This window comes from Balaenoptera borealis (genome assembly GCF_965194805.1).
Source record: "Balaenoptera borealis genome assembly, chromosome: 11".
Lineage (NCBI taxonomy): Eukaryota > Metazoa > Chordata > Mammalia > Artiodactyla > Balaenopteridae > Balaenoptera > Balaenoptera borealis.
In genome coordinates this window covers 102037788-102064003 of record NC_138868.1, presented here as the reverse complement: position 1 = coordinate 102064003, position 26216 = coordinate 102037788, and the positions used below count along the sequence as shown (strand labels likewise).

Here is a 26216-nt window from a genome sequence, read left to right as displayed (position 1 = left end):
GGGAGAAACTAAAGTTACAATACTTCCAGCAGGACACGATGAGGGTCTGCCTCGGGAAGGTGGCAGTGATAGTGGACAAAATACCTAAAAGAGAAGACTCCAGAGTCCTTGGGAACCTATTGATTTTATGTGTGTGTGTGTGTGTCCACACACACACACACACACACACATACACACACAAGAGGGAAGGATGTCACCAAGGTTTGGGGCCTATGTGATGCTTTGGACAAGCTGATTTTGTGGGAAAAAGTGCTGTTCAGTTTTTAGACATGTTGAGTTTGAGGAGATGACAGAAAATTCAGCCAGAGATACGTGGGAAATGGAATGAAACAGGGACTAATGCTCTAGAGAATGTTCTGGAAATGCAGGTATGGAAATCTTCTGCCTGGTGGCAACAGAAACAATCTTGGGAATGGGAAAACTCTTTAAGCATTAAGGCAATAACCAAGGATGGAGAAGTAAAATCAAATCTACATAGAAGAAGTCAGAGGAGGAAGGGACATGAGCTAACGGATATGAGAAGGAGTGGTTAGCAAAAGTAACAGGACCAGGTAGAGTATGTCAAGGAAGCCAGGGAGACAACTCAGTAAAGGGACAGGGAGTGACTGACCGATAGAAAGGTCAAAAATAATGAGGACTGAAAAAGGCTATTGGATGTATTGATTAAGAGGTTAAAACATCAAGTGTTTATGCTAAATAAATAAGTGGTGGGAACACTTACCAGTGGCCAAGTGAGAGACTTGAGTGGTTTGTTCTTCCTCTTCCTTGTCAATCTCTGATGTACTAGAATCTTCCATCACTGCAACTAAGGTGAAAGTAAGACATGATATATACATATGACCATGTATGTGCTGTGTAGTGTGTATATATGCACAGAGCCATCCCAAAGCAGCTTTGGAAACCAAATTAAGTGATCCTCATTAAAAGAACAACAACGAGGTCATTAGTTCATACTGACTTCTTCCAAAAATAGTTGCAAATGGTCAGGATCAGTTTGCCTTTTTTTAAGGTAAATGTTTATTGAACACTACTCTGTGCCAGGCCTTAAACTGACCATTTGGTATATATTACTTCTCACTACAGCTCTGAGCAAACAGAGGTTTTGAGGAGTTAAGTAAATTGTCTAAAGTCCTGTAGCAAATAAGTGGTAGGGCCAATATTGAGACTCAGAACCCCAAATTTCAACCAGTATTTTATACTTCCTTCCTGAATTAGGCCTATCAGCTGAGACAGTTTTAGGGTGCTTCAGGATAGCAACTGAACACTGAAGAATGGCATCCCAAGCCTGATGGATAGAAAACCCATAGCCCGAAATGCACAAAGCAATGATTTTTATGTTGAAAATCAGCTCAGTTGTCATTCAAACCTATGCTTGCTTCCCCCTTAGAAGTGGGATGTACTATGATGATTTTTGCTAGGTAAGAGAAATTATAAAAATGAGATCTTTTTTTCCTATTTTGTTGTTTATCTTCCCTTTTCTTTTTTTTTTTTCCTCTGCCGTCTCCTGGTTTTTAGCCCATTGCACAGCGCCACGATGTGGACCCCAAGGGGAATGAAACCACCCCTTCTATTGAAAATGGGTATTATTAACAGTAATAAAATTGTAGAAATTGAAAGCTGAAAGGAATTTTAGAAGCTATATTTCTTAAATCTTATATATGAAAAAGCAGAGGAGGAAATTGAGTTATTCAGTAGTGGTGTAAACCAATTTAAAGACAACTAGATTCTAAACATGTTTGAAAATATTGGATTATTAAAGCAAGTGAGGTGGCAGCTCCACTTCATAATCTTTTCCGTTTCCATCGCCCTGCAGAAAAAGTGTGTGTGTATGTGTGGTACATATGTACTTATCAGTGTTTAAAGGACCTAAACATTTACTTTTCAGAATTATTCACGATAAACATTTTTAAAATGTGATCTCATACTCAGAACTATGAACATGATAGTGATATGAAAGCACTTCTCCCACCACATGACATTTTTATAGAGACACTATTTGAAACAGAAAGAGGACATATAGGAATTTATGCCTTTCTGGATGAGGCTTGTCTTGCTCAAAGCACCATGACAACGGCATGCATGCATTCATTCATTCATCCATTCATTCATTCACACTGCATTTTGTGAGTATCTGCTATTGCCAGATACTATGCTAGGTAAAATACAAAGATAAGTTAAATATATGATCATTGCCCAGAGCTAACCATCTAGTGCTTTACTGCCTAAAAAAGCTGGTATTATAATCCAGTTTTTCTAAATTCTTCTCCCTTTATAGTTCAATCCTGTCATCAAAAACTATCTGAGTTCTTGACAACCAAGTAAGCGATGAGCCTTCAAGGGTGATTTTGTTATTCAGTGACAACACCAAAACTCCAGATTCTGCTTTTTGCTTTTTGTTGTTACCACGTCTTTATTTTGTGTTTGGTCTGTTCTAGATGGAAAAACAAGTCTCCTATAAATGAATTCAGCATTGCCTTTTACCACAGAGGAATTCAAATGTCACAATTGTGTGTGTGTGTGTGTGTGTGTGTGTGTGTGAGAGAGAGAGAGAGAGAGAGAGAGAGAGAGAGAGAGCGAGAACTTACAAGGTGTTAGTGACCCTGAAGCCCATCCCACTAACTGATAGGGTGCTTCCCCAGGTCACCATAAAGCTGGAGTCAGTTGCAAGGGGTCCTAGATGGTCTTATTACAAATTAAAAGAAAAAAATGTTCTTAAAACTTAGAATTGGAAAAGTGACCTTCCCAAAGAGGCATGATTTTTTTTTTTTTAAGTTTTAATATTTTTTTCAATACTTACCGGTACTAGTGGACTGCTGAGGGTCTTGAGAGGATGGAGAGCTTGTCTCCAGGGCAGCTGAAGCTGTCTCTTGATCAGTAACTAGGAAAGGGGAAAAACAAAATTCTGCAACTACAGAGAGCAATTTTACCCACATTGTGCCCAGTACAATAGGTTGGAGAATGTATTTGGCTGCTATTTAGTAAGCACTGAGGTTCTGCAGTAGCCTCAGAATTATGTGTTCTGCAGCTCTTGCTCTGGTGTTTGAATCTGTGTCCCGCTGATTGTCCATCTGCTAAGCTGCCTGGCTTAGAAGTGCAGCAGGCTGGACCTCCGTGGAGTGGTGCATTCGGCTGTGGTGGGCAAAGACTATTCGCCGCCTTTATCTGTATCCATCTACCTATCAATCCCTCTGTCTGTTTATCTATCCAATCACACATCTACCTGCTTATTTATTAGGTGGCTTTGGAGTCAGTCTCAGACTGGGTTGAATTCCAGTGCTGCTCCTTGCCTGCTGCTGAGTGAGTTTGGACAAGATTCCTAATCTCTCAGATGCTCAGTTTTCTCTTACCTGTAAAATGGAGATACTAACACATTTACCTCTTGGAGTTTTTTGGTGAGAATAAATGATTTCATTTGTATAACATGTTTAGCACAACACCTGGCTATTTATTAAGCACAGTGCTTACTAAATGCTATTGTATGATATAAAACAATGTTTAGGAATGTTTCCAGAGGTTCAGCTTAGCATAGATTTGACCAGTCAATGAACAGGCCTGTCAACCACGGAGCTTATAAAAATGGTGCCTATGAATTTACAAATATTGTTACTGATATGTAATATCTTTATGGAATCTACAAGTGTTTCTCAGCCCTTTTATTTAATCAAAGAACTTTCTGTGGTTTTGAAAATTATTTTCTTAATCAAACATTAAAATTTTTTGAAAACTATAAAAATGCCTGAATCACATGCCAAGGGCTCTGAGAAAAGAAGAACCACTTAGGAAACACTAGAGAAATAGTAATATAGATGATAAGTAAGCTCTGTGGCCACAAGGAAGCCAGAGAAAACTGAAGAAAGAGTAGAGCTGCTGGCAATGAAAAGAAGGAAAAGCTTGAAGGCAAGTCAAATAGAAGTGCTGGAAGCAAATTATAAGACGAGCATAATATGGCAACTACTGGGGACGCGTAGAATAAAATTTGTCAATCATGACTAAGATCTAGAATAATGTATACTATGTGAATTCAGATAACCATATAGTTATGTACAAAACAGGTTATATATATTATATGCACTATATATACTATACACATGGTATATATTGTGTCTATGCCATAGTGTATATATACAACTGTGCATATATGTACAATAGTCTGTGTATGTGTATGCATACACACACATATATATATATATATATATATACACACACACACATACACACACACTGGAGTTTGTATTTACTTTGATTTATCCTCTATTTAGCAAAACTGCTAAATAGATTCATTTAGACTGAATGTTGTTTTGATTAAGTGGATACTGGTACATGAAGATTTATCTCCATAGTTGGTTAGAATGTTATAGACCTCTGCTATCCAATATGGTATCCACTAGCTATACTGATTATTTAAATTTAAATTAATAACAAGTAATATTAAAAATTTACTTCCTCGGTTGCACTAGCCACATTTCAAGTTAGAGTTTTGGAAAACCTGTATCCACCACTGTGAACTTGACAGGTTCCAAATATTTAGGCTTCTGATAAGATTAGTGATGATATTAATGAATGTGATTTTGTTACTGAAATGTGCCAACATTTGAAAGATTTGTATCAATCAATGAATCAATATTCTCCAAATGACCAAGGCATAATGTTACCAAATAGTGCCTGGATCATTTAAAGAGCAAATTTGTTCGATGGATTTTAGTGTAACAGGAGTATGAAAAGTTCATTGACGTGGTTCTGGAGTCCACAGAGCAGCTAACCTTTAAGAAACTACCTCTTGTCGAGTTTTAGTGTAGTGTTGAAGAAGGGTATCCACAATTATCTGAAAAGGCTATTCAAATACTCTTCCCTTTTCCAACTTTGTGTGAGGCTTAATATTTTTATATAGTTTAAGCAAAACAACATATTGCAAGAGCTTGAATGCAGAAGTTATGAGAACCTATTTCTATTAAACCAGATAGTAAAAAGATTTTTAAAATGTAAAACAATGCCATTTTTCTATTTTTTGGCATTGCAAAATATAGTGTTTTTCCATAAAAATATGCCATTTCTCTTTATTTGAAGTAGGTTAATTATCTTAAAAATAAATAGGTAAACATTGTTCCTACCAGGCAGAGTGTGGAGATGAGAGGGTCAGAATCCTTATTGTAAATATGTTCCTGGGCATCCTCAGCTAGCAAACTTTTACTGATCGGATTTCTAGCATCTGTTGGTCAATGTAGGAGGCTAGTCAAAGAGAAGAATTCATAGACAGTTGGAAGCACCAACAGGTGATCCTGGTGTTGTTCTGTGAACACTTACTGGGGATCTGGCAGTGGTGCTAAATAATCGACAATCAGATCATAAATAAAAGTCAAGTTTTAGCCTGTTATTATTATTAGAAACATTTTATGGCTATGATTTTTAGTCCTATAGAACTATGGCCATCAAGGAGGAGAAACTGTGATTTCCCCTTCAGTGGTAATTTTTGTAGATGGCTTGAACAATTGCTGACAAGTAAAAATATAGATTTTTGATATTGTTGGTTCTTTTATTTAAAATCCGAAAGTCTTTCAGAAGCATTTAGATAAATAAAGCCTCATTTTCTCTTTGGCGACCCTCCCACATTCCCCACGTGTTCCCTTCCACCGACGGGGGTGGAGGCTGGGGACCGGAATGAATGACAAAGAGGAAGGAGGGACTTCCCTGGCGGTCCAGTGGTTAAGACTTCGCCTTCCAATGCAGGGGGTGCAGGTTCAATCCCTGGTCCGGGAGCTAAGATCCCACATGCCTCACAGCCAAAAAACCAAAACATAAAACAGAAGCAATATTGTAACAAATTCAATGAAGACTAAAAATGGTCCACATTAAAAAAAAAAAAAAAAATCTTAAAAAAAAAAAAAGCAAAGAGGAAGGAATATTTGCGTCAGGTTACAGTACAGCCCGGTCTGTGGGCCCTTGAGTCTTGTAAACCCAGCTTCCTCAAGACCTGCTTTTGGTTTGATGAGAAAGTGAACGGCGGCGAGCTCGGGGTAGTGAGCAGGAAGCTGTTGGCCACAGCGCCAGCGCCCACAGGGCAGCGTGACAGTTTTCCCACAGAGAGGTTCTCGTTAACAAGTGCTTCTCCTCATTGGTTAGTTCATTTGATAAAGAGCTTTTTCAACAAATGCACTGTCACCCAACAGCTTCCTCCTTCACTCGTGTGAGTGGATTCTTATCCTCCAGGAATCTCTTTTCTCACTGAGAAGAACTTTTATAAAGTAATGAAGGTCAGACTCTTATTAATGATAGATGTGTGATTCATGCTTCTTTTCTTTTTTTAAAGATTTTTTTGATGTGGACCATTTTTAAAGTTTTTACTGAATTTGCTTCTGTTTTATGTTTTGGTTTTTTGGCCGCGAGGCATGTGGGATTTCAGCTCCCCGACCAGGAATCAAGCCCGTATCCCCTGCATTGGAAGGCGAAGTTTTAACCACGGGACCGCCAGGGAAGTTCCCATGCTGCTTCTTATAGGATACTTCTTGGCTCAAAAAGTTTTATATAGTTTTGAAATTACTTCTTAAACTTTTGGTGAAGGATTCAGAGAAGAGAGATTCTGAAAATGGAGGCAACTCCTCTTCACATTTAATGTTTGATGTTTTTTTTCTTTTAGTTTTCATTATTTTTATTTTTTGGTGTTCTGCTCAGAATATTAACATAGGTAAACTAAAATCTCCAAAACGGTTGTAACAAAATAAATCTAAAGCATGATCATGACTTAATGTGACTACATGAGTGTTATATTAACATAAAATGATATTGACAAGTTTAGATTTATTTCAGTTAATATTGTCTCCTTTTGGGTTAAGTACAGAGAGGTAGTATGCTTCACATGATCTCTCCAAACACATGACTGCAATAAAACTATTTAAGGTCAAGTTATGCCAGCTGTCATGATCAAAAAGCGACCATGACACTGTTTGCATATGGCACTCTGCTAGGTTTTCTGCACAACGGGGGTTCCTCTCAGTGTTAGAACAGTTGCAACCCTGTTGGCTAGCAGGAGACATTTCAATCATTAAAGGAATTTGCTATTAAAGAAAGCCTTGTTGACCGTGAGCTCACTCTGAAGGACTCTTCCTAATCCATTTAATTTTGTTTGATAGTGTAATATTAAGGTAAATTTAAAATAATTTAAGACAGTCATTGGTGGTTCTTACCCAAATCTTCAAACCGGAAAGGTGCTACCAGTTTTCTTCCTTGCAGGCCTTTGTGTCGGATAATGCAGCTCGCTGTTGAGTTTTGGCCATATGTGTGGACTCTGAGTGTGCTGGTGCTATTACACTTCTTCCCATCAGTTTCATATTCATGGTGGGTTTCACCTATGGAGCAATTTAAAGAGGCGTGTGAGATTGTGGCTGTTTAATGCTGTTGGACGTGTTTGGGTCTCTGAGAGACCAATGGCCTTGACATCTTGGCAAACCTGTTAGACTTCTAACCTCACTCTAACTTCCCCCAGCTGCCTGGGACATGCTTGGCCCTAGTCCCAAAGAGAAGCAGATGAACAAGAGTGGATAAGTCTCTATAAACCCTGCACTACTGGAAAAAAAAAAAAATCCAAAGCTTATCATGTTTACACAGGAATGATAGCCTAATGTTGTGAAACACAAAGACCCAAGACCTTACTCAAGTTGAATGAATAAGGCAAATTAAAGGAGAGGTCCAGAATTGGCACTGGACTGAATCTATGGTTACATAAAATCGAATGGAATGTCTGTTGAAATGTAAACAAACTAGAAATAGTTCCCAAGCACCACAGTTGGTTTTCCTGCTTCAGTTAAAAGGCTCAAAGCTTAGATTCTTTGTTACCAAAATATTTTTGTCTGTCGTGGGCAGTATGACATAGTACTCCATGGTATAAGCAAATTCATATATATTCCAATTACATGTATTATGTTAAATGTATATTTTTAAAATAAATTTATTTATTTATTTTTGGCTGCGTTGGGTCTTCGTTGCTGCGCGCGGGCTTTCTCTAGTTGCGGCGAGTGGGGGCTACTCTTGGTTACGGTGCGTGGGCTTCTCATTGCGGTGGCTTTTCTTGTTGCGGAGCACGGGCTCTAGGGCATGCGGGCTTCAGCAGTTGTGGCACGCAGGCTCAGCAGTTGTGGCTCGCAGGTTCAGCAGTTGTGGCTCGCGGGCTGTAGAGCGCAGGCTCAGTAGTTGTGGCGCATGGGCTTAGTTGCTCCGCGGCACGTGGGATCTTCCCGGGCCAGGGCTCGAACCCATGTCCCCAGCTTTGGCAGGTGGATATTCTTAACCACTGCACCACCAGGGAAGTCCCTGTTAAACGTTTTTTTAATTTTATGCCTGCTACAAAGTTTATGCTCAGAGGTAATAGCTGTATTGTACCTTTTATTTTTATGAAATGTTATGAAGCCATAATAAATATTCCATTTTAGTTTTCTACCTTGTTTTAAACAAAAACATGTAACCATGTAACCATGGCATGGTATTGATTGGTTAGTAAGGATAATTTGTCTTCAAACAACTGATGAAATACTGAATGGTGTTTTCTGGCCCCTTCTGCCACCAGAGGGTGCCAGAACATTGAAAAATTCCTTAGGCATATAAATAGGAAGGAAAACAAAGAAGGAAAGAGAACCATTTCTTCACTTACCTTGGAGCTCCATGTCATCCCCTAAGAGCCAGGTTATCCGTGGAGGGGGCTTACTTCTCACAGTGGAGCATTGCAGTATGACATGTTCTTCTCCATTTTGCATTCTAACGGAAACTTCCAAGGTTGGCATGACAGGAGTTGCTAGAAGAAAATTGATTTTTCTTTGCTTAATTAGCTGGTCTATATATATCAGCAAAGCACAGAGCCTAATAATCTGCAGGGATCATTGTAGGGGGTGGTCTAAATAATGGGCGTATTATTTTACTTGACCTGTCTCAGAATATAGTTCAAGGGTTTTTAGGTACTTCTAAAGCTACTCTGGCTGTAATCAGAATGTTTGTCGCCCAGTGTGTGATTAGTCTCTAGAAATTCCCAGGCAGACTTTGTTAACAACAGTAATTATTAAATGTTATATATGAATGTATTTGGCTGGTAGAACACTAAGTGAGGAATAGAGGCTTGAATTCTAGTCCTGTCTCTGTCACCAGCTATTGTAAGCACTTGGGTAAATCCCACAACTTCTTGGTATATCAGTTTCCTTGTCTGTGACATGAAGGAGCTGGTTTATGAGTTGGCTGTTTCAGGTCTAAACTTTCATGAGTCTAGGACTCACCTCAACGTAAGTTACCTCTGTCCCCTCCTAACATCAAAGATGCATTTCTCTTATAAAGGGCCCACTGGCCCTTTTTCTTTCTACTCCTGTCTTGGAAATCCTTTTCAGTTAGGCTTACTTCTTCCTCTTCCCTATTCTACCTCACACTGTGGTCCAGAACTGCACTCTTTCATGTTTATTTACTCATCCATCTGCCATTGAGACATTATGAGGTCGGTTCCAAGTATGCACTAGATGCCTTAGACGCTGGCAACGCAAGTAAGGAAAAGACAAGGGCCTCCAAGGAGCTATAGTCTGGTGATAGACTCAGCCCCTAAACTGTTAATTGAAAGACCAAGTGTTAAGTGCAATGATAGTGGTAGGCATGGGGTGTTATGAGAACTCAGCAGGGCACACAGTCAGTCTGAGCCAGAGTGGTATTTGGGGTGGCCAGTAAGGTGGGGAGAAGGTGGTCCCTAAGCTGAGTCACATTGGTTCTCAAAACCCCTAGGGAGCCACTGTTCCTAGAGACTTAGTCACCATGCCTTTACTTTATGGCAGGTACCACACTCTAATAATTCAAGAAGAGAAGTCTAAGAAATTCTTTGTCTGATATGTGGATTTATGTTATTTAGAGAGCAATAAAAAGCAATGTTTTGAATTGATCTGTTCTGCCACGAAAAGCAAAAAGGTAAAGATAGTAAGACTTACACTGAACACAGCTGACCATCTGCAGAACTGAGCAAGTTCCAACCGATCGATTGGGAGCTGTCCCTTCCTATCCGTGCCTCCCAACCCCACACCCACCCACCCGCCTGCAACAGAAGAGAGGAACTTGTTTTGCAGAGGATGTGAGCTGATTGTTGTCCAGTGCAGTTACATCTGAATTCATGCCATCTTAGGATGCGCTGTTAGAAGTTTCTGCTTGATGTCCGTGTGTGTTTTGCGCCTTCCTAAACTAGTGTGCAAACTCCTTGTGGGCAGAGATTGTGCCTTTGATTCTCTGCAGCCTAGCACAACACCTGACACAGAGTCGCGACTCATCCAGTACTAGTTTTCTTTCCTGTTAGTTCCCTGCAGGGAAAATTTAGTCGATGCCAAAGACAAATTTCACAAATTCCCATTTTAGTCTGGGGCTTGCCACCCAAAATGCTGTTTTCCTTTCAACAAAAGGTGGCAAAGGTACCCAGGAAATGCCTTGCTCTAGGCAACATGTTTTAACTAAAATATTAAGTTTTAAAATGGTGTATCACATTCCTAAGTATATTGTTCCCAGGCTGGGTTTACTGGCATTCGGGCACCTACCTAACACGATCACTTTCACTTCCTTTGTTCTCACGGAGGTGCCGTAATGCAGACACTTGTACACGCCTTCATCTTGCTGTGTTACATTCAGCACCCTGATGGTGAGCTGATTGGAGGAGTAATGAAGAAGCTGGTATTTGGAATTTTTTAAAGCTGTACAAGAGGGGAAAAGAGTTATTATGAGGAGAGATATCAGATGAATGCAGACTATCAGTGGATTGATTATTCACAGAAATAGCTTTTGATTTTCACACTTTAAAGGAACAAATGTCCCATCTTCAACTGAGCTGCTTTCCAAATTCTGGTGTTACCAGCTGGAGGCCTTGAATAGTTCGAAGTTAGTTTAGGAAATGAAATATTTTGATTCTAGGATCTGTGAAATAAGCAATTTGCTTTATTTATGCTTGTAGGAAATTAAGAGCCCTATGCTGGCAAAGGGTTCAGGTTGCAGGAGGATGTTAAATATTTTTTTTTTTACATTATGGAAAATGCCCCACTAGGATTTACGTCTTTGAAATCTGATTCATTTGTGATTGTCTTGTCACAGTGTATGTGAAGAATGGAAAATAAATGCACTGATATTCATTGCTCCAGCTAGGTGCTTGTTATTTTTAATTTTTAAAAGTTCATTATTATTTGAAGTTTCCCGAAGATGACGACTTAGTCCTTCCAAATGTTTAAGGAATGGCCAAACAAACAAACAAACAAACCCCAACATAAAATCCCCCACAGCTCCAGAAAGTTCTAGCCAATAGCAAGTGTTCCTTTTGATTCTGTCTTGACCTGGGATTTCCATCTCAGGTCAAAGGTCGCTTAGCAAATCAGAGGCTCCTTAAATGAGTGGTTTTATTTGGTTTTTTTTTTTCTAATGTTAAGATTTATAATGTGAACAAGCCTAAAATAGTTAAATTGTGAATGGCTGACCAAGGAAGGTTGTTTCTCATCTGGAATAATTGTTGTGTGTCCTGGGACACTGATGTTACCTGAGGTGGAATTCAGGTGTTCTCAATCTCAGCACTACGGACATTTGAGTCCATAATTCTTTGTTGGGAGGGGAGACTACACTGTGCATTATGAGATGTTTAGCAGCACCCCTACTCACTAGAGTCCGGATCCCCTTGCCTCTCCCCAGTTATAACAACCAAAGCTATCTCCAGACATTGCCAAATGTCCCCCAGAGGGCAAAAAGTACCCTTGGTCGAGAACCATCAAGCTAGATCAAGGCATCCTGTTGCAGAAATTTGAGAACGTCCATCTTCTCCCAGTTTACCCAAAACAAAGCAACAGAAAGCATTATTTAACAGAATTCTCTCTACGTAAATTTTCCTCTCAGAACTTTTAACAATTAATATCTACTTAGTCTATCGGAATCTAGTTGATTTAGCTTAAAATAATATAGTTATTTTACATTGAACCTGTCAATATTTAATAACATTTTCAAAGCACATCAAATTTTTTTAGAGGCTCTGCTTTTATAAAGCAGAATGAAATTTGCTGTGTTGGAGACTTTTCCAAACATTTGACAGTTAGGAGTATTAAATGGAGATATAAAATGGTCTCATAAAGGGGAGGGTTTCATAAAATCCTGCCCAAAGAGATGAACTAAATAGAGGTTTAAAAATCCTTTCCCACAAGAAAAAAAAAAAAATGTAACATGAGGTGACAGATCGTAGCTAAACTTATTGTGGCATCATTTTCCAATGTATACATATATCAAATTATTATGTTGTACACATTAAACTAATACAATGTTGTATGTCGATTATATCTTAATAAAATTGGGGAAAAAAAGAGTCCTCTTCCATCTCAGGCAACTAGGACTCAATGTGTATTTCTGAGAGAGGAAGATTGCCCTCCTTTTCAAAGTAATAAGTCCTGTCAATTCCTATCGCCTAGTGATCTAAAGGTTCTGTTAAGACCAACAAGAGAAGGGGAGCCATCTGGAAGAGGCTTTGAGATGCGGCTTTGGATTGCTCAGATGGAAAACAAAGCAGCTGGCTCCAGATGTGGGGTGATATGTTGGCTGCCTGAGGACCAAAGGCCCCCAGTCTGTCAGTCTGCTACCCGTCTGTCATCGTGCTGTTGGTGGTTTTCATGGTCGCTGAGAGTCAAAAAGTGACATGGGGGTGAGGTGGAATGATGGAAACGTACTTTGTCATTTGAGCCCCCTTTACCAACCGTTTTGGTGGGGTTTCCATTTCAGACTTCCTGTCAAAAAAAGCATCCGCGTGTGAAATAACAGGCTTCTGGGTGCTATTTACATGCCACAGTGGGTGGAACCAAGCCCACCGTTTGGGTGACTCATGCGTGCTTTCTGTCCCACCAACCTGTCTGTCTGGAAAATCCCTCAGGTTGAGGTCTGGCAGTGATTTACTTTTCCTTCACTTACCGGGATGCTCACTGAAGAAAATGGTGAAGCCTGATGGGGCCAGCCACTGCAGGGAGGTGGTCTCCGCCTGAGAAATGACACACTTTAGAGTGAGTGTCTGCCCTTCCTCCACGGTGACGGTTTCCGTGTGGTTGGTCCGAAAGGCCTCTGCAGAGGAAGAGAATTGGGGACAGTCACGCTGGCACGGGCCACACCACTCCCGAGCTGAGGCAGGAGTTTAGACTCAATGCAACCTCATTCATCATTTGGTCATTTACTACACATTTCTTAGATAAACAAAACGTAAGTCAACATCAAAAAATGCAAGGAAGGGAGGGAACGCGGTGTGCAGGGGCAGTAAAGACGTCTCTCGAAAGAGGTCTGAATGAAGGAGTGGGTTTTGATGGGAAGAAAGTTGAACATCTATTAGGCATTTGCCCTGCCATATGCCGGGAATTGTGTCTTCCATGTTACCAATATTTAACGTAACTTTCAAACTAACCCTCTAGAGGAAGAATTATTTTGTTCACTTGACGATGAGGGAGTAGAGGCTCAAGGTCATAGAGGTCCTGGGGCTGGCATCTGTGCCCACGTGTGCAGGCTTGCAAGCCCATGCTCACGTAACTAGGTCAGACTACCTAAGTGATGAGATCCCGGAAAACTCAGCCTTTCTGGACTCTGTTTATAAAACAGGCGACTTGTGTCTTCAAGTACAAATTGGGGGTCTTGGATTCTAAGAAAGAATGTTACTTCCCATCGGGCTCTTGTGAATTACGGAGCTGCCCATCACGGTGAGTAGGTACGCCCCACCCGCAGAAGAGCCTCTCCACCGGAGGGAAGATGTTCTCAGATCTCTTCCGATTTAATATTTCACAGCAGCGCTTTCCCCAGGCAAACGTGGGAGTCTTATTTCCCCAAATCACAAACCCCAGAGAATGAGAAACAATTGGTTCTAAGCAGCTACAAAGTTATCCTCTCAAAAAAGAAACTGATAGAAAAATAAATTGGCTTTATTGCCGATTTGGCACATTTATTGCCCTTTGTTATTTCTTCAAGTTTTAAATTAAAAAAAGTTTTTTTTTCCTGAGGACGAGACAATTCTTGTCAGTGAAAGTACCAAACACTTCCATAAACAGAAGAACACCGTGGGGTTATAAAATATGAACAGCAAATGCAATGAGTTTTACTGCATCACCTTAAACCTTAAAAAAAAAAGAAATAAAAAAAGAGAAGCAAGAAGGGAGTTTATTTCCTTGAGATAAATTTCAAATATTAGGAAAAGCGCTTTGGAGAGCTCTGGGAATTAATTGGTGCAGACTTTTTAGTTTGTTCCATTCCTAGGTCATTAATTTCAACCTAGCCTCCGGCAATAAGAACCCAGAATTACTGTATTGTATTCATATTGACTTTCATGGGAAAACAGTTTGTTTGAGTCCTAATGGAAAAACACTCATATCATCAGCCAATACTATGATGAACAACAAGGAATCAATAAAGAGAGATTATTTTCAAAAAAGCATTGAGTCATAGGCCAGAATTCTGCTTAGGCAGGTCATTTGGAAATATTCTCATCTATAAAATCAACCTATAATCGAGTAATAAGGCTAATATTAGTAGAGATGCTTTGAAATGACAATGGAATTTCTTCCAAGGTTAAGTAACTTTTGAACCAAGAATTTGAATCTAGACCTAACTTGCATTGCTTCGTTCCATTATGACTCCTGCTTTACTTTCTAGTTCTCGTGCATTATCTTGCTTCCCACAAACAGATTGAAGTTTCAAGAGGGCAATAACTATGTTTTCTATTTCTCTAAAATTCATTCCTTACAGAAACTATCACACTGTGAGCTTGGAAAGTAATGGTTTAATGCCAGCTTTCATGATGACACTCTAATGCAGGCACTGGATAGATATCTATGCTCTCCTATTGTTAATAAGAATACTGAGAGGCAGGAGGGAAGTTACTACATAAATAAATGATAGAATAAAAACTTGTGTTAAGCAACATCTCCTGATGTCATCCTTCGGGCCAGAAATGGACACTTAGAACTTTTGCCAATGTTCTTACCTTTGGTAAAATGATTGTCTAGACAGGAAGCCCACATTCGGGGAGAAGGGAGTGGCGAGATTTGTCTGCTGCCTGTTTATGAATAAATGTTTCCCATTTTAAAGGTGTATATCATCATTGTCTTTTTCTTGGGATGCATGCTTATGAATTAAATAATGTCATTTGATTCTCACAGTGTCTTAAAAATTGTACTAAAAGGTAGTATGGCTTTTTAGCGTATGCTAAAGAATTTTATCTCCCAAGATGAGTGTTTGCTCTTGCTTTTGAGAATTCAGGATCAGCTGCTGACCACAAGAATAGGTGTCTGAGTTCCAGATGGAAACGGCTGTGTTTGAGGCATAGAATACTAGTCGTTTCTTCTACTCTTGGCTCCTAGCCTTGCTTCTGGCTTTATAAGCCGACTTATCTTGCAGTGCTGTCATGTAGACCCCGTGTTTGATTCAGAGACAGGAAATCATTGTAGAAAGGAAGACTAGCCCAATGAGAAGTCACTGAGCCACACTGCTTCAGTGGTAGTGCTTAAAAATATTGTCTAATGTGTCTAAGTCACGTGAAAGGGTAGAAGAGGAGCACAGTGGGTACCTAAGTTTTGATGGCACGTCTTCTAAGAAAAAAGTTCCCCATGATCCTCTTGTTGCCATTGAAAACTACAGTGGAATTCGTCTTTAAAATCTTTTTTCACCTAAGTTTAGAGTCAAACTTTCACCTTCTTTGTCAGAGGGATGGGGTGAGGGGTATCTTCTTTGCTCACCACTTCCTCCCCTACAGGTTCTAAAGACATGTATATCCTTATTCACCCTTAGGCTTTCAAGTGTAGACCCTGAGTGCCCTGTGCCTACTTGCTAGTTCTCCCTGTCTGGGCTTCAGACTTCTCACCCACAAATGAGCCCGACGTGACTCCCAAATGCTGGACATACAGAGCTTGACAATGAATCGCTGTGATGTCTCTCCTGGAAGGTCACCACTCACTGCTGGTACGTCATGTTTACTGAGTGGATTATTGACTGCTGGGCTTGGGCGTTATCTCCATGACTGGGTTTATCCATCCATGCACAGCCATGTGTTACGAGGCCTCTAGTTAAGTCTGGAGCTATAGATTGTGACTGTGTGACTGGTTTATACATGGAAAGGGATCCTGTGACCTTCACCATCATCTCCAACCCCCACCGCGTGAACCAGTTGTCCTATGAGTGGAATGGCTTTGTGCCAAAGTACGCGCGACCGACCCTTCAGCTGAAGGGCAAGCAACAGCCACAGCTACCTACCAAAGCTCCCGTAGATAAAACCTGTGCAGCTCCTAAGAGTCCTTGGTTTTTCCGAAGGTTTGGGGAGTTGCAGTGTGTCCACCCTACTCTAGGTCATCACGGCAGGCTGAAGAAAGAGTAAGATATTCTTTCTTTTCCTTAGTAGCCCAATTATTGCATGCAATAACTTTTAAAACTCCAGAAGAGAGCCAGTCTGTCCTGCAGGGACCCCGCATTCAACACGTCCAGTTGGAATGCATCATTTGTACTGTCCCTTGTGCTCCACACACACCAAGCACAGACACACCACCTGCTCCGCTCTGGTAGTTCCCTGTAGCCGTCAGTGTCATCCCAAGCCACTGCAGGCCAGGTATCTGAAAGGCACCCCAGCCTCTTCCCTCTCCAGAACATCTCTTTAATCAATTCATTTCTCTTTTTCTCACTACTATCACTGCCTCCATTGTTTCTTTCTTGGACCATTGCAATAACCTCCTTCTAGCCTCCACTCCCTCTAATTCATCATCCTCGTCTGCTTCAGAATCACAGTTAAAAGGTATAAATTGGATCCTTTGATTCCTTTATTAGAATATTTGCTATGGCTCCCACTGCCTGTAAGAGTCAGGCCAAAATTCCAGATAACTTGACTCCCATCTTTTCCTCCAGTCTCGTTTGCTGATATTCCCTTCCAGATGCTCCATGCAAATGGCTACTTGCTGTTTCCAGAAAGTTCCAGGCTCAAGAAGATACTTTGCCTTTGTCCATGCTGTTCTCAGCCTAGAATGCCTTTCTTAGCTCCTTCAAGGCTCAAGTCAAATTACACCACTTTTGTCAAAGCTACCCAACCAGCCTTTAGCCTCTCCCTCCCCTCAGGAAGCTCCTCTCTCCTCCAGATCCCCAAAGGCTTCGAATAAACCTCCCTTACAGCACTTCACACATTACTTTTTTGGTTATAAGTATGTCTCTGTGGGTAGATTACAGGCTCCTCGTACAAAAGTTGTTTGCTAGTCATTCCTTTTATATTCCCAGGGCCTAACACAAAGTAACATTTTAAGTATTTGTTCAATCAATGGCTAATCATGAGTAAATGTATATACTCAGTAATAAATATTTTAATAGGATGCTCATTTTGTTATGTTAAATAATAAAGATGAGCTAGGTTAAAACCAGAGATACACAGTGAGTTAATTCCCAAACCAGAGCTGTATTTGCTTGGCTCTTATGAGGTTAGCAGGCAAAATATGCTTCGATTCAGATCATTACAAAAAGGCATTATTATTATTCTTTAGACAGATTTGATAGAGAAAATTACGAGTGTGAAAATGAATCAGACTTTCTCAAAATCAAATTATTTCCAGTATAGCTTTAAAGAATCTGTCTCAACAACATGTCAGTAAATGGATGACTCTTTCCTGGTCAAAGGAAGTATCAGGAGGACCCTACTCAATTTGCAGCTGTTCTTTGTTTCCTGCATCCTACTCTCCACTAAACAACCAGAATAGAGGGTGCAAATTGGTGGATTTTCATCATCTACAATATAGGTAAATGGGAAGAATTTGAAAAATTCTCCATTCTTACTGTGTTTTACCCACCCTAGGGGCTGCCAGTAGGAGCCTTGAAAAGAGGGCAGGCTCCAAGATTATGGGACTTTTTTTTTGTTTGTTTTGTTTTGGTCTATAAAAACCCAAATAAGTTGTGCAGTGGAACCCATAGAAGTTGTGCAGTGGAAGAAGGTGTAGTGATCTTCCCGTAATTCAATTAGCTAAAAGCAGCTGGCAATTTATGTTGCCCAAACTGCTGATTTGCTGCCTTTTTGCTGATAAGAAAGCAACATGGTCAGCTCCTTTCCTGTTTGGGACTCTGATGGGCATAAGTAAGCTTAGGATAGAGTGGGCAATTGGTTCCCAAATACCACTGAGCCTAGATGCCCTCTGGCTGGCCCTTTGGATGAGGTCTCAGTTTGGGATTTTTCAAGAATGAATCTTCCAAATTGTGTAAATTGTAGCTCTCAAATTTTTGATCCACATTAAGAAACACATTTTCTATCACAACCCAATACACACACACTCACTGAAAACTTTCATGAGATAATACTTTTACTATGTGCTTTGCTGATATTTACATTGTCATTTACTAGCTGTGAAAACTTGGGCAGGTTTTCTAATTTCTTGTAACCTCAATTTTATCATATGTAAATTAGGGGTATGAATACCTCCCTCAGTATTTTTGCTGGGATAAATGAAATAACATAAAGTACCCAGCACTGTGCCCGATACAATAAATATACTTCTCCCCTTTCTTTATAAATAGTATTTGAATAAGTTATATCCTAAAAGACTTATCTTAGGTTTACCTTAGGACATGATTATTGCAGGTTTTTATTTAAAACATTATTTCTGTGAGGTATTTTTGTAAGGGAATAACTCGAGTCCTGAAAAAGTGAAGGTCAGTTAAAGGCTTTAAACTTTGGAATAATTGAAAGCGTTCTAATTTTAGCCATCTAAATGTACTTTTTCTGAAGGTATTAGCTCTTCTTCAAGACACTTATTGAAGAAACTATTATTTATTACAAAAATTGAATCTTTATTAAGTGCCTCACGATGCAGGGACCAAAAAAGAGGGCACTAATTGAAGTGTATAAGATAGGAAATTGAAGTACTATGTAAAGTAGGACATCTAGTTTTTAAAAATACTATTCTTCAGATGCAGTTCTGTGGTGAATGAAGATTTAGAAGGACAGCTGCTTTACTTAGAACACAACAATACATTCAATTTTGGAAACAAACATTCAACAAGCAAGCAACACTGTATATGTGTAATTTCCTTTGCAAGAAAATGATACAAGTTGCAATCAGAGATTCAGGGACAATACAGCCTGCCCCCACTTTTGGGTAGGAATAATTTGACCTGCGCTAAAAAGGTAACTGTGTCTTTCTTTAATGTTCAAAACACTACAATAGAATTAAGCATCAAAAAATCACATTTGGGGCTTCCCTGGTGGCGCAGTGGTTGAGAGTCTGCCTGCCAATGCAGGGGACACGGGTTCGAGCCCTGGTCTGGGAGGATCCCACATGCCGCGGAGCAACTGGGCCCGTGAGCCACAACTACTGAGCCTGTGTGTCTGGAGCTTGTGCTCCGCAACAACAGAGGCCGCGATAGTGAAGGGCCCGCGCACCGCGATGAAGAGTGGCCCCCGCTCGCCGCAACTAGAGAAAGCCCTAGCACAGAAACGAAGACCCAACACAGCATAAATAAATAAATTTAAAATAAAAATCACATTTGAAAATTATAATGAAATGTAAAATATAACTGACTCAAAAAATAAGCACAAAGTTTTCACTGGGATCATTATGATCTGAACGAATTAAGAGTTATATCGCACTTTGCCACTTTCAAAGTACTTTCACATTTGAAATTTGATCCTTATAACAATCTAGTTTGGTAGATCAAACATTGTTATCATCTTCATTTCGAGATGTGGAAACTGTTTCAGAGAAATTAAATTATTTGGCTAAGGCTTATACAACAAGGAAGTTTTAAAAAATCCCAAACAGATGCCCTTTCAACTGGTATACCCTTAAAAGACAGAGCCAATAGGCTTGTTACACTTTGCCATAACACAGATTCCACAGAGACACACACTACAATGACCCTTTCTAGACCCTGTAGCCACTGAACAAGAGATTCAATAAATCCAGTAACATCCCTCAGATGTGTGATTTCGGCGTGGCGTGGAAAGTGGCAGATTTACCTGAGCTGCTTCTGCAGTCGGTCCTCCGTGAGAGCAGTTGACTGGTAGATAGATGTGCCCAAACATGAGGTCAATTGAACATCAAAAAACATGAGCTCTAAGTCCTTACCTTGTAAGGGGAACCAAGCCAGCAAGCTGCAAAGCCTCCACCACATATTGTGCTGTGCTGCTGTCACACTTTGTCAACTTCCTCTGGATTCTGAAATAAATAGAGCAGACTGGTTTCTTTTGAAAGGGGGAGGCAGTGGCTCTGTGACCTCATGTGTCTCACCTCCTCCATCAGCTCTGGAAGCCCCCTCTTAGTTAGCTGCCCCCCAAATACCTCCCGGTGGAACATTTAGGGGACCACATGTGTCACCTCGATTGTGGAGAGGGGTGAGTGATGTGTTGGTGGCACAAATCTTTCTACCGCACGTGGGTAGTCCTGGTAAGTCAACTAGTTGCAGGGCTTTTGGGGAGAGGAGGGAGTGCAAGAGATATTAAAATGTTCCTGTGTAGTGACGTCACCTTGTTTTCACTTTTCTAGTTTATTAAACAATTAAAATTAGGCAATCTTTGCTGAACCCTTGTGAATATATTTCTAACTCTGGAAACAATTTCTAATGGTTATCAGGGGGCAGAGTTCACTAAATCACAGATTTACTCATTTAAAAAATCTGTGTGTCTATCTACCCATCCATCCACCCATCTGTCATTCATCCAGCATCCATCTCTTTATTTATCTAGCCATCTAGTATGCACCGCTCTAAGATATGATCAGATATGAAAGAGAAAGCCTTGTGTTTAAGGAGAATATGATCTTAGTGGGGGTGAGAGTATGCAAATGAACAATTTTTGGTATTTAATTCTCATTTACTGGACAAATTGAGATAGACTTTATTTCATTTTTCTGGGGACACACAGCAAAATACAAGTAGACTTATGTTTAGAAAATAGAGGTTAGTCTGCAATGTTTAGAAAATTGTAAAGGAAATAATATTTACTGGTTCTAATTGAAATGTGTTAGTGCTCTTAAATGTGTTGATAGTTTGGGTAGGGAACATTATATCCATCAAAAATGTCTTTCAAATATTTTACCTATTTTAACAGGTAGAAAGAGAGTAAAAAACTGAGAGAAAAATTGTTTCCTGTAGAGTTTAGCAGGATATAATGTCCTCTTTCTCAAATTGTTTGTTTAAATGCCTTGGGCCCCCAGCTAAAAAAAAAGCAGATTGGTAGCGTCCACTCCAGATTGATTAAATGAGAATTTCACTGGAATGAGGAGCTACTGGTCTGTCTAACAAGGTCTCCAGGTATCAGAAGGCAAGTGTGAGAAGCACTGATGGTGAGGGTTTTCTGGAATTGAACCCATGAGATGTGAGAGGTAGCCCTGTCTCTGCTACCGGCTGGTGTGGCTATAGGGCCATAGAAGGTTCTCCATAAATGCTTGTTGAATATATTGATATGTATGGAAGCAGGGCATCAGTAGTTTGCATCGTACCATTTTTCAGAATAGAGAATTGAGGAGTTTGGTCGAGATGACACAGTGACTTAGTGGCAGAACTGAGAATACAAACCAAGACTTCTGAGTATTTGGTCTGATTTCTCTTTTTTCCCCCATAAGATTCCCTCCAGGGACTTCAAGTTTTAATATTTAAGGCTCCAAGGCTGTCTAAGCATTTGATTGTCCTGCTCATGTCTTGTCCTTGCTTTAGAGTGACACTTGATCTGTCTGTACCCCCTTAAGGCAGCCCAAGGAAAGTGCATATAAGGTGTCTCTGGGCCTCCCTTGGAAGGTGTGAACTAGCCTGTGGCTGGTTAATAGTTTCCCACATTTGTTTTCACCTAGAAGAATACTGGTTCCTTATAGAATTTTCTAACACTTCCTGTCAAAGCACATGAGGAAAAGGCTGTACTTTTCTTCTTGACACAATGGTAAAGCCTCATAAAGCCAGAAACATGTCTGGACTTAATTACTGGTTGATTTTCCAGATCTTGAGCTTATCATCTAAGTTGAATGTATGAGGAGGTAAAAAAAAAAATCACTTTGACAAGAAACAAAGGTAGAAGTGTCATCTTGGGAGTTCTCATTTTAAGCCAGTGGGAAAATAATCTTGGACCCGGTCTGAACTAAATTCAGGTAGGGCCTGGAGAAGGGTCACTTTGCTTCTCTCTTTTCCAATAGTGGTTTTCTGTGATTTTCTATTTGGTAAAAATGTGGAGAAACAGGTGGAAGTAACAGAATGAATACAAGACTCAGGTGACCAGAGAATAAAACGTTCTGAGACTGACCTAAATTTACAGTGTAGTTTGTCCCAGATCTACTGATTTAATGTGGTTTTAGTGCAATATCTGTGAATCGAATGGTCTTTTGAGAATGGATTCGCATGAAATTTGCCAAGTGTTCGTTTCACTGTAGACAGGTAGTCTTTCTCGTTCTCTTTCAAAAACACAAATCTGATATGTTATTCTTCTGCTCAAAAACCTTTAGTGGTTCCCTTTTGCCTGAAGGTTATAGTGCAAATTCTTTAGCAGATCATTCAAGGCCAATCACACCCTGGCCCCCATTTCAGCCTCCTTTCCCTCCATTCCCCATACTCATAGAAAATTCTTGTCCTATTTCAAGCATCCGGTACGTCTATATCGTCATGGTTCACACTGGGTTGTAGTTTGTACTGCCCTCTCTGCCTAAAATGGCTTTCTCTTTCTGGGGTGATTCTATTTGTCTTCTGAGGCCCAGATTGATTGGCACTTCTCAGAGAGGAATAGTAACTAGCGATTAAGAATGTGGACTCTGGAACCAGTCTCTCTGGAATCAAAGCCTCGGTTTTCTCACCTGTGAAATGGGTAGAATGACAGCACCCACTCACATGGTTGATGTGGGAATTAAAGGACAAAGGATACATAGTAAATACTATATGAGTTAGCTGTTGCTATCCTCTAGTCTCCCACTAAAAAAATCAGTTCTCCACTTTTCTTTGCCCCCATGATAATTTCTCTGTTTTTATCATACTAACTGTTATTCTGATTTCTATTATATTTAGTTGAGTATCCATGTATCTCCCTTGCTAGCCTCTGAGCCCCCGAAGGAAGAGTTTGTTTCTTATTTACTTTAGTGTTCCTGAAGCCTGGCACAGACCATTTCATAGTATAGTTTATTTTTTATTCTTCTTTTAAAAATTGAAATATGGTTGATTTACAATGTTGTGTTAGTTTCTGCTGTACAGCAAAGATATATATATGGTATACATATGTATATATGTATACCTTTTTCAGATTCTTTTCCATTATAGGTTGTTACAAGATATTGAGCAGAGTTCCCTGTGCTATACAGTAGGTCCTTGTTGGTTATCTATTTTATATATAGTAGTGTATATATAATCCCAAACTCCTAATTTATCCCTCCCCTCCCTTTCCCCTTTGGTAGCCATAAGCTGATTTTCTATGTTTGTGAGTCTATTTCTGTTTTGTAAATAAGTTCATTTGTATCATTTGTTTAGATTCCATATATAAGTGACATCATGTGATATTTGTCTTTCTCTGTCTGACTTACTTCACTTCGTATGATAATCTCTAGGTCCATCCATGTTGCTGCAAATGGCATTATTTCATTCGTTTTTTTTATCACTGAGTAATATTCCATTGTATGGATATATCACATCTTCTTTATCCATTCATCTGTCGATGAACATTTAGGTCAATTCCATGTCTTGGCTATTGTAAATAGTGCTGCAATGAACATTGGGTGCATGTATCTTTTTGAATTACAGTTTTCTCCAGATATATGCTCAGGAGTAGGATGGCAGGATATTGTGGTAGCTCTATTTTTAGTTTTTTAAGGAACCTCCATACTGTTCTCCATAGTGGCTGTATCAATTTACATTCCCACCAACAGTGCAAGAGGGTTCCGTTTTCTCCACACCCTCTCCAGCATTTATTGTTTGTAGAATTTTTGATGATGGCCATTCTGACTGGTGTGAGGTTATACCTCATCGTAGTTTTGATGTGAGTTTCCCTAATAATTAGCAATCTCTTTTAAATTTACTTTTTATTTTTTAAATTATTTATTTATTTATTTATTGGCTGCATTTGGGTCTTCATTGCTGTTCGTGGGCTTTCTCTAGTTGTGGCGAGCAGGGGCTACTCTTCGTTGTGGTGCGCGGGCTTCTCATTGTGGTGGCTTCTCGTTGCGGAGCATGGGCTCTAGGCCTGCGGGCTTCAGTGGTCGTGGCACGTGGGCTTCAGTAGATGTGGCATGCAGGCTCTAGAGTGCAGGCTCAGTAGTTGTGGCACATGGGCTTAGTTGCTCTGCAGCATGTGGGATCTTCCCGGACCAGGGCTCGAACCCGTGTCTCTTGCATTGGCAGGTGGATTCATAATCACTGCGCCACCAGGGAAGCCCCATAATTAGTGATCTTGAGCATCTTTTCATGTGCCTGTTGTCCATCTGTATGTCTTCTTTAAAGAAATGTCTATTTAGGTCTTCTGCCCACGTTTTGACTGGGTTGTTGGTTTTTTTGATATTGAACTGTATGAGCTATTTGTATATTTTGGAAAATAATCCCTTGTCAGTCACACTGTTTGCAAATATTTTCTCCCATTCCATAGGTTGTCTTTCTTTTGGTTTTCTTTGCTATGCAAAGGAAAAAATTAAGTTTAATTAGGTCCCACTTTTTTTTTTTTAATTGGGGTATAGTTGTTTTACAATGTTGTGTTAAGTTTCTACTGTACAGCAAAGTGGAGTCCCTGTGCTATACAGCAGGTTCTCATTAGTTATCTTATACATATTAGTGTATATATGTATATATGTCAATCTCAATCTCCCAATTCATCCCCCTTGTTTATTTTTGCTTTTATTTCCATTACTCTAGGAGATGGATCCAAAAAATATAGCTGTGATTATGTCAAAGAGTGTTCTGCCTATGTTTTCCTCTAAGAGTTTTATAGTATCTGGTCTTACATTTAGGTATTTAACCCATTTTGAGTTTATTTTTGTATATGGTATTAGAGAATGTTCTAGTTTCATTCTTTTACATGTGGCTGTCCAGTTTTCCCAGCACCACTTACTGAAGAGACTGTATTTTCTCCATTGTATATTCTTGCCTTCTTTGTCATAGATTAATTGACCATAAGTGTGTGGGTTTATTTCTGGGCTTTCTATCCTATTTCATTGATCCATGCATCTGTTTTTGTGCCAGTACCATACTGTTTTGATTACTATAGCTTTGTTGTTTAGTCTGAAGATCATAGTTATTTAAAAAATAGCTTTATTTAGATATAATTGACATAATGAATTGTACATATTTAACATGTACAATTTGATAAATGTTGACATATGTATACACCCATGAAATCATTATTACAATCAAAATGGTGAACTATCCATCGCCCCCTAAAGTTTCCTCCTGCCCATTGTAATCTTCTCCTTCCCTCTTTACCTTCCCTCTTCAGGCAACCACCGATATACTTTCTGTCACTGTTCTTCCATTTGGCATGATTATTTTGAGGTTCATCTCAAAATAATTTGTCGAGGGTTTATTCCTTTCTATGGCTGGGTAGTAGCACATGATATGAACTTACCACAGTTTGTTTGTCCATTCACCTGTAGATGGACTTCTGGTTGTTTACCATAGGATAGGGTTAAATAATTGTTTATTAAATTGAATCAGCTGTAGTGAAACTTTAAATAAGGGGAACCTGGTGTGTTTCCACATCTGCTTTTTGTGATAATCTCCTAATTCAGAGAAAAAGCTCAAGGTTAGCAAGAGATGTTAAAGTAAATGCTGGTCCTTGGTTGGCACCTGGAGTGTACACTCAGGTGTGCTACCCAGATTCTCCATCCATCCCCCAGAGGCTGGGAGGCTGGGACGTGTCAGCTGGCTCCTTCTCTGAGAATTGCCTTCAGTGGGGAGAATCATTTTGCCCAAGTCACACCTCCTCCATGGGGCCCTCGAGAGGGGCTGAAAGGTCCTGCGCCCTTGCCTCCAGGTGGAGCAGCTCTAAAGGGAAATGGTCCAGCTTCAGAGCTCCCCTTGGGATTAGGATTAGCTGAGACCTTTGTTGCCACAGCACCCCATTTCAGCATCTCTCTCCGCCCCATCTTGCTTCCTTCACAAGTGTTGTCCTGAGAGCGTGGCTATAAACTCCCACACAAAAATCTCCATCTCAGCATCTGTTTTCCAGGGAACCTGACCCACAACAGCACCTGAAATAGGTTGTCAAATGAGTGAGTGAATGAAAGAATGAATGAATTCTCCATCTGAGATAGAAACAC

General features: G+C 39.9%; 1 protein-coding gene across 1 annotated transcript in view; it reads right to left on the bottom strand.

The window, feature by feature from the left end:
- The window catches only part of CRTAM (cytotoxic and regulatory T cell molecule), a 37153-nt gene extending 11307 nt beyond the window's left edge, over positions 1-25846 (bottom strand). Inside the window, exons 1-7 of the mRNA XM_082339833.1 lie at positions 20073-25846; positions 12925-13071; positions 10536-10688; positions 8639-8779; positions 7179-7340; positions 2798-2878; positions 722-805 (exon numbers count right to left, since the gene is read on the bottom strand). Coding sequence (XP_082195959.1) covers positions 722-805; positions 2798-2878; positions 7179-7340; positions 8639-8779; positions 10536-10688; positions 12925-13071; positions 20073-20118 — 814 coding nt within the window. The 5' untranslated portion in view covers positions 20119-25846. The remainder of the gene's footprint in view (positions 1-721; positions 806-2797; positions 2879-7178; positions 7341-8638; positions 8780-10535; positions 10689-12924; positions 13072-20072) is intronic.
- Between the last annotated feature and the right edge of the window lie 370 nt (positions 25847-26216).